This window comes from Trachinotus anak, unplaced genomic scaffold (genome assembly GCF_046630095.1).
Source record: "Trachinotus anak isolate AG129_WGS33_773 ecotype Australia unplaced genomic scaffold, CSIRO_AGI_Tana_v1 ptg000011l, whole genome shotgun sequence".
NCBI lineage: Eukaryota > Metazoa > Chordata > Actinopteri > Carangiformes > Carangidae > Trachinotus > Trachinotus anak.
Genome location: NW_027273862.1, coordinates 22,424,738 through 22,433,781, shown reverse-complemented (window position 1 = coordinate 22,433,781; position 9,044 = coordinate 22,424,738). Strand labels below are relative to the sequence as shown.

Here is a 9,044-nt window from a genome sequence, read left to right as displayed (position 1 = left end):
TCTTTGGCCCCTCATAATTTCTATCTCAATGGGATTCGCCTACAGATAAAAGTTAATAACAATACTTATTAGTTATTCATGATCATTGCACATAAAAAAAAAGACGATAGGTATACATGTAATATAATCGCATTGTAATCATATCTAATCACTAAATCCGAAAAGGAGCGACCTAATGCGGTGACACTGGACACGATTAGTTTTAAAACCCCTGACAGGTGGACAGTATGTGTGTGTGTGTGTGTGTGTGTGTGTGTGTGTGTGGGCGTGGAGAGGCGTGTCAAGAAAGGGATAATTGCCCTTCCCCGTAGGCCACTACATAAACTTCATCAATAGCTGCACTGACTGATGTCCGTGTCCGTCCTCCACACCGACAGCTCGGTTAGATTTGGATCCACAAACAGGGACAATGACAGGGAATCACTGGGGATATGGAAAAGAGGACGGTAAGACACGACAGCATCCCCAGCTCCAGGAGGAGTCTGTACTGCTTCTCCATCCATAGTGGAGGCAATCAACCCTCTATACACAGAATAAATGTTTTGCTGTTAATTCGTTTTGCTGGGGGGCATTGCGTGTTTTTATCTAGAGGAGGGACGTAAGAGGGGTTAAAATGGCTGTTAATGCGAGATTAGTGTCGTGCTTAAAGGGATGACTGCTGTAACCTTAACCTGACTTTCCACCACAGTTGTCCTGGGCTCTTGAGTGAAAAACGTTGCATTGCATCAGGGTGAAATATATGCTCAGTGAGCACATCATTACGGACACCTGTACCCCTGCTTATTTCTAATCAGACAATCATGTGGCAGCAGTGCCATGCACTCAATCAAAACAGATACAGGTGTGTTCACATGAAACATCAGAATGGGGGAGAAACATGTGATCTCAGTGACTTTGACTATGGCATCATTGTTGGTGCCATTTGGTCCAGTATTTCTGAAACTGTTGATCTCCTGGGAAAAAAAAAAAAAAAACCATCCTGTGAGCAGCAGATCTGCAGATGGAAACCTTGTTGATAAGAGAGGTCTGACCTGATGAATCTGTATTTCTGCTGCGGCACTGTAACGGTACGATCAGAATTTGGCATCAACAGCATGAATTCATGGACGCAACCTGCCTCATGTCAAATGCAGGCAGCTGCTGGTGGCGTGGGGAATGTTTTCTAGGCATACTTTGGCCCCTACACATCAATATATCATTCTGCGCCCTTTGTGGCCACAATCTTTTTATGGCTGCTACAAGCATGATTGTGCAGCTGACAAATCAGCAGAGATGATGTGATGCAATTATGTCAACATGGACCTCAATCTCAAAGTAGTGTTTCCAACATCTTGTGGAATCCATACCATGAAGAACCGAGGCTGCTTTCAAAGCAAAGGCTCTACCCAGTGCTAATGTGTTCCAAATAAAGTGCTTGGTGAGTGTATGTTTTCAAGACGAGCTGCTCTATTTACCATGTAGCATCATTTAGTTTGGTCACTGAGCAAGACGGTCTTGAGTGATTTCCACTGATTACTTTTTGATTTCAGTTTTATGCTGATGGTCCCACCTGAAGTTGTTCCTTGTGTAAACACACCTTGATCAGTGGTTCACAGTAGTTAAAATGAAATCAGCTGTGTTAAATTAAACTATAGTAATAGTAAAGTAGTATTATGCTTTAAATGAATTAATTTTTTATTTTATTAAGAATTAAGAGAATTAATTTTTTTTTCTTTCCAGGTGACCCAGTGAAATCTTTTTGTTTAAGCTGTGGAGCTGAGAGTGTATGTGCAGTACTGGGTGTATTAAGTCTTAAAATGTCCTGTTTATTTCTTACTGTCTCATATGTCAAGGTCCCTCTGTCTGGCACAAAAACTACCCTGTTGCCCAGGGGAACCGGCAGTCTCCCATTGACATCGTACCTCATCAGGCTTCACATGACCCTGGTCTGGGCCCAATTGTCTTAAGCTACGATCAGTGTACCTCCATCAACATCGCCAATAATGGACACTCTGTAGTTGTAGAGTTTGAGGACTCGGATGACCGTTCAGGTAAGAAAAGGGTGGTCTTGACTTGTTTCCTTGTTATGTCAGTTTCTAGGATTCAAAGGTACTCTTTAATTTATTAATTTATTTTTTTGTTTGGAAAGAAAGCAACGAAGCAAGTCTCAAAGTTTCAAACAAACCAAACAACCAGTTCAAACATGCTCTGGTTTTAGATCTGCACAATTCACGTCAGACTTAGATCTATCTGAAAAGAAACAGAACTGTGACTGAGCACAGTGTGCATTGTTTATGACATTACCTATGATTGTATTAATAGATCGACTGCCGTGAAATTATTGACAGAGGTCACAGTTCAGGGATATTCCCAGCTCTGATATCTTTTGTCAGCCTGCAGTGGAAGTCTGTGCTCAAAGTTAACTTTTAAGAAACACAGACTTGAAAGTTGGGATTACCTTGATTTTCAGAAAGTGCAAACTATGTGCATAACTGCCAGTAATCAAAGGTTGAAAGTAAACCCCTGATTATGCTGCAGGAAAGTGCATCCAGCAGTTAGGTGTATGAGTATCTGTCTGCTGGACAGGAGATATAATAACCGTAGGTGTTCTCAGTGGTTATTATGACCCTACTTGCTTTTATCACTGGGTGGATCCACCCCATTATTACCATGAATGATAAGCTCAGAAATGTGGGGCTGTTTGGCTCAGTTTCCACAGAGCAAGCAAGCAGCTATCACTGAAAATAATTAAGGACAGAGGAGACCTGCAGGGAAACTAATGCACTTCCTCAGCATTTTTTCCATAGTTCAAATGAGGTGCACAAATCCTCTAAACCTGCTGTTGTCAGTTTGTGGTGCGTGGCTGGGTCTTGGTAGACACAGTGCGTATATATTCTCAAATGACAGTGTTCTGTATCACTGTTGTTTTTCATAAGAAAATAAGGATAGGCTAACATAAAGAAAAGTTCCTTTAACACAGGTGTACACTAGACTGATGACAATATGTGATGTGGTGATGTCATATTAATAACCTGGCTCTTAATGTTAATCTTAAGATTAATAAGCATAACATGACTTGAGACCAGCTGTGATTGGAATTCATGCATTTATTTCCTTAGGCAGTCATTAATGTCACCATTACCAGGGTCAGGATTTATCCTTTTTTCAATTTTTTTTTTTAATCACTTTTCTCTTTATTTATAAGTGGCCATCTACTAATCACCTCAATGACAATAAATAGTCTAGCATGTCTAAATACAGCCACCATTTTTTTTTTCTTTTTTTTTTTTCTTCAAAAGATCACATTGTTCTTGTGCTTGTGCTTGTCCTACATTTACGTTGCGAGATGAGTGCTTTGCTTTTTGTGTCATTCCTGCCTAGTTAATCTGACCTGGGCTAGTGTGCCCTGTTTGTCAGAAAGATGTCAGCCGCATCACAATGAATAACAATCAGATTAGCCTGGTGTAGAAGTCCCTCCCCAGCAGTCAATATCACAGGCTCAGAAAGCAGTCCGCACTCTAAGAATGGACTAAATTTCATTAAGACATACATTAAAGTTTCTATTAATACTTGTTCGCCAATGGACCTGAATAGAAAGTTAGATAAAACATAAGTAGCTTTGGCGTAGTTTTATATGGCAGAGGACTGGCTATTTGCATCTCAAACTACAGCCTGCTCCTCTCAGCTCTAATGATAGATTTGCTGGTGAAGCAGACAGTCTGCGTGTTGGTGCTCATGTCTCGGCTTTGAGTGAGAAATTTGATTTTTAAAAGTCTGCTGGGTGTTACCAGGTTGACTCATCCTGTGGTGTGTGTGTGTGTGTGTGTGTGTGTGTGTGTGTGTGTGTGTGTGTGTGTGTGTGTGTGTGTGAGTGAGAGTGTGTTCTGCAGTGGTACCAAGCTGTTTGGATGATGCATCACACAGGATGCTGTGTGCAGTTGTCTGCTGGAATCCAGTTTATCCAACACCCACAGAGAGTGTGTGTGTGTGTGTGTGTGTGTGTGTGTGAATGCCTAACATTTTTTTTTTTTTTTATAACGTCTCATCTTCTGCAGTGATGCAGGGAGGCCCTCTTGACAACCCCTACAGACTGAAACAGTTTCACTTCCACTGGGGCGGAAAGGGCTGCCATGGCTCTGAGCACACTGTTGCAGGAAATAGCTACGCGTCTGAGGTGAGTGTTTTGGGATTTATTACTTCAGTGTGTCTGATAAACAAACAAAACTCAGACTAACCCACTTTTGGCTGAGGTGTGCAGTAAGGTGTATGTGCTAAGAATGAATCAAATTCCAAGAGATATTTGAGCTTTTTTGTCAATTGTACCTCAAAAAGAGAAGAAAGAACAGGATGTAGATATGCTCAAGTGGAAAATATCGGCACAGGATTATGTTGTCAGTACAGAGGGATGTCTATAATTAAAAAGTATGCACAACTTAAATTAATAAAAGCCTGTTTTATTTCTGTTTGTCTTCCTTTCCTCCTGTTTCTGCCCTCCAGCTTCACTTAGTTCACTGGAATGCTGTCAAGTACAAGACTTTTGGGGAGGCGGCAACGGCACCCGACGGCCTCGCTGTCCTCGGCATCTTTTTAGAAGTAAGATATTTCTCTTAGGTGTCCCCGCGTGCCCTTTCCTCTCCGTTTTTGTATCAGTGTAGCAGGTGTTTTTAAGTCTACAGAGAAAATAATGTGATTTATTTTTTTAGATTATACCAAGTGTGTGTATACAAAAAGATTTGACGAGGACTGTCTCCAAAAGTCACAGATCAAATTCAAAAACAATCTGTCTGTTGTGAAAGACAGGTGACGACCACAGATGGCTCCACATGATAACAGACCCTCTGTACATGGTCAAATTTAAGGTCAGTACTAGTATTGATTGATGCTGGATTTTATTACGTCATTTTTATGACCTGCTCTCAGCATTATTGGGGTAATATAAAAGCTGCTGCCTTTGTGTTTCCATGACAGGGTAGCGTCACAGATTTCAAAGGTTTCAACCCCAAGTGCCTCCTACCCAGCAGCCTCCACTACTGGACCTACCTGGGATCACTGACCACGCCCCCTCTACACGAGAGCGTCATCTGGATTGTCTTGAAGGAGCCAATCATTGTGTCTGAAAAACAGGTGCACGTTGCAAGCATGTTCCTTTGATCACAATATATGTCAGTTACTTCCATCACTCAACACACAAAACTAACTTCTGTAGTAGTTATTTACTGTTTTGATAATGTGGCACAACCATTGACACACACCATTAACCCTGATCCAGCCATCTTGGCTGCAAGCCAGTAGTGGGGAAACCCTTCTGGCACAAGATCTATATTTGCCTTGACTAAGACAAGATCTACCATCAGTGCTTAAAAATAGGAAATCACAGCACCAGAAGTGTGCAAGCCAAACATCTCTCATTAATAATGGATAAAAAAACAGGGAAAAGTCATCACTCAAATAGATATTCCCATCTAAAATAACAGTGATTTCTCAGAGGGAATGTGCAGTTTTCAGATTTAAAGGAGGATGTCAGAAATTACTTTTTGGCTGTTGCATCTAGTTACACTTGGAGTCAGAAATGTCATGTTTTATCTGTAAGTGAGTGGAGCTTAAGACGCCGATGCTGCAGTTGATCATTCAAGTGTGAAATCAATTGTGAAAATGTTTCCTGTCCTGTGTAATGTTAATGGCTATGCTCCTTTACAGTCTGGGGATCCACCACATCCTTTGTTGTCAAACCACAGTTCAGCATCACTGGATCAGTATGCCAACGTTTTAGTAGATGTAGGGGTGCGTTGTGGTGGGGTTTACCTCTGTGCTGTTGCATTCCCAGAAATGTCTGGCCAAAGACTATATTTAGAGGCCACAACAAGGGGCGGAACATCATTCATGGGGTGTTCCCTGTTAGGGTAGTCTTGTTTTTTATCCACCCCACTGAACTTAATCAGAAAGTTTAGGTCTGATAACCCCAGGTTGTTGACAAGTTAAGCTGACTAACTGTACGTCTGCAGCACATGCCTTCCAGGTCTCCCTGTGAGCCGGCCATGTGGCGACCATGCCAGCCTTTGGATTATACTCTCACACTTTGTTGATCTTTTCTGTCTAGTTTCTCCATTTTTAACTCCAGGACTGCACATGAGAAACCAGGAGTTCTAATGACGGCGGCACCTTGGCTGTAGTCGTGAACGATTTGTCTGTAGCTTAGCTGGGGGTGAAGTGTAAGCTAGGCAACTGGCCACACAGCCTGTGTCTCCAGGCCTCAAGCCTTTGATCCCCTCCAGCTGATTATCCTGATGGATGGATGACTGCATGGGGACAGGGCTTTAATTGAGAATTGCTTGCATGAAGACCAAACAGGGAAAAGCCCTTATGTAACAGGATATTTTGTTTTTCATAACTTCATATAATAAAAGAGCTGAAAGGGAAATACAGAAAGGAGCGTGAAGTCCGTGGGTAGATAAAGTTAAGTGAACATAACAAAAATGAATTGTTCCTATTAACATGTATTGTCTGGATAGCCAAAGCCTGATATAGCTTATTTCGCTGTGCCCTAAAGCTCTGCTGTCGTCCAAAACTATTAAAAACACATCAGGGAGTTACTCCCGCTCTAAGACATGTTTTGTCATGACAAAGAAAACAGGCACTGAAGTTTGTTCTGAGTCGATCGTGTATGCACCATCCTGCTGCCATAAATACTCACTAGAGCAACAAAACTGCTGCTGAAAATATAACCCCCAACAAATGCACTATTTACTCCTGTTTTTCAAAAACTACAGATCCCAGTTGGTTTTTGAAATTATTGAACTTTTTTTTTTTTTTTTTTTTAATTTAAGCATCATTTTGTGATTTATTTTTTAAATTTGAATTTTGAATTAAATTTGAATTATTTAAATGGAAAGAGAGCATGGAAGTCAGAAAGTCCTCAGATGTCTTGTTGGTTTTGGTCTTTTAATGTGATTTGTTGACAGTAAGTTCACCAGTCTTATCCTGTTAATGTGCTTAAAGGGACTCCTGTGTAAAGTTGTGCACAGAACCTGTGTTTTAACTTCAAAAAAATTCTGTGCAAAAATATAAAGGAAAGTTGTTTTTTTTTTTTTTTTTTTTTTTTGTGTCTCTTTCAATGCAGCTGGGCAAGTTTAGGATGCTGCTGTTCACTGGAGAGGAAGAGGATCAAAGGATACGCATGGAGAACAACTTCAGGCCTCCCCAGCCTCTCAAAGGCAGGAAAGTGCGCTCCTCCAATTAATGTGACCTCAGGGGATCTGAAATCATAGATAACAAAGGCTCTTTTAGACAACGGTGAATGCATTAATTTGAGTGTAATGTTTTCCTCCTGGTAGCTTGTCCTGTGGAGGATTTCTGATTTACTTTTGTACAGAAGGAAAAAGTTCAGAGAGTAATTCTCATCACTGTCGGCACATTGAGATGCATGTTTCCCTCTGCTGGTCAGAAGCTTCACCAGCAGAGGGCGGAATCAGATTGTGAATGATTTTAGGGAAAAATAAAAGGGAAAAATAAAGTGGATGTTATGAAGCAATATAATATTAGCATCAGCGGGTCCATTATTTGACTACCACTATGTGCTATTTCGTGACATTGTTATTATAATCATACTTAAATGAAGATTCAAAGGTTGAATGTGTATTTATTTGGACCCTTCTAAGCTGTTCAAGGCAACAAGGTGCTACATGAACTAGCAGCAAGCTCTTTTAAGGTGCTATTATATGTATGTAACTGGTAAATCCATACACCAGACTGTCGGTGTTTGCAGGCTGGTGTTGCACCATTCTGCCATCTGCAGATTCACAGCGTTGGCCTCCATATTGATCCAACTGATCCCTCGGTGATCCGGCCTGTTGCTGGTGGATTCCCAGTCCTTCTGGACACAGAGCCCTTCCAGTCCAGCAATCCCAACTGGTGGAGGTGGGATTGGATTAGTGCTGTATGATGTAAGGCATGAAAGTCTCAAGTCCTTTCAGGGCTCAAGAGATATTCGCCCTCAGCAGGCTGATTTTATTATTTTTAGCATGCTCTGCAGATTTACAAAAATGTGTTCACAACTATTTTCCATGTAGGATTTATTAAACTCCAGCAGCCCAAACAAAGAGCCCAGTGAACTGATTTTTATTTCCCCCCTCATTCAATCTCTGAATCTTTGTTTTTTTTTTTTGATCTTCATTGATCTGAAGTTAAACTGTGTTCTGCCCAAAGTGTCACATTTCCTGGTTCGGTGTTTCTATTTGGCAGGAGGTAATGCACACTGTTATTAACAGCTCACCTCTGAAGCTGCACATGTAGGAAAAATATATGCAGTCCAGTATGTAAATGCCTGACAGAGACCCTGCTGTCTCATGTGGGTGAGTTATGGCAGCAATGCTGGTCCTTATTTAGATGGACCTGGCTTTTACTAATGCAGATGTATATGGCAGGCATAAACTTATTTTTCTCCTGCACAACAAAACACACACATGAATAAAGGCACCTCAGATGTGATTGGTTTATGTTGTTGATGTGAAAGAACCTTAAAAATGTAATTTCTGGGTGGTTTGAATAATTTTATAATGCATCCAAAATCTTGACATGTTTGCTGAATGAAATAAAATGCAAACTGCATTTGGGTTCACGTGCTTATGCTGTCAACCTAACACCACATTTATGGTCTTGTTTTTATTTTATTTTTTAATTTATTTTATTTTTTTGTTGTCTGTGTTTCAAAAACAGACAAATGGCAAACAAGTGCAAGCAGGTATTTAGATTCCATTATAAAGAGTCAGCAGTTTTTTTTCATCCCAAAAAGCATTGATCACCCTGTTTTATTGCTGTAGCAGAACCTCGTACCTGGTGTCCACCATATGTTTTTAAAGGAGGCATCATTGAAGCAAATGTTTAAACTTACTGATCAGAGCTGGGTTCAAGGTAATTAGTAGCCAGGTTGTAGCTTGGGAGGGTGAGGGACAGAGAGAAGGAACATTGACTGATCAGTCAATTATTTACCAACTGTGTTCACTGAACAAGCTTTTCTATGGCCCTTAAATCCAGCTTGATAGGGTGTTTATAGTTAATACAATACCCTA

At 40.8% G+C, this 9,044-nt stretch overlaps 1 protein-coding gene across 1 annotated transcript; it reads left to right on the top strand.

Moving 5' to 3' along the window:
- Positions 1-289: 289 nt before the first annotated feature.
- On the top strand, positions 290-8,620 carry ca7 (carbonic anhydrase VII). The gene is made up of 7 exons (XM_071489890.1): positions 290-446; positions 1,833-2,030; positions 4,035-4,153; positions 4,477-4,572; positions 4,776-4,838; positions 4,948-5,103; positions 7,097-8,620. The coding sequence occupies exons 1-7, from the start codon at positions 410-412 to the stop codon at positions 7,214-7,216; spliced, it is 789 nt and encodes a 262-aa protein (XP_071345991.1). The 5' UTR covers positions 290-409; the 3' UTR covers positions 7,217-8,620.
- Positions 8,621-9,044: the final 424 nt, after the last annotated feature.

What these genes read in the sequence shown, in the direction of transcription:
- ca7 (XM_071489890.1), top strand. Translation starts at nt 410, where the DNA reads ATGACAGGGAATCACTGGGGATATGGAAAAGAGGACG. An exon ending in GGGATATGGAAAAGAGGACG is followed by an intron (nt 447 to 1,832) that starts GTAAGACACGAC and finishes TCATATGTCAAG; the next exon opens with GTCCCTCTGTCTGGCACAAA. An exon ending in TCATTGTGTCTGAAAAACAG is followed by an intron (nt 5,104 to 7,096) that starts GTGCACGTTGCA and finishes CTTTCAATGCAG; the next exon opens with CTGGGCAAGTTTAGGATGCT.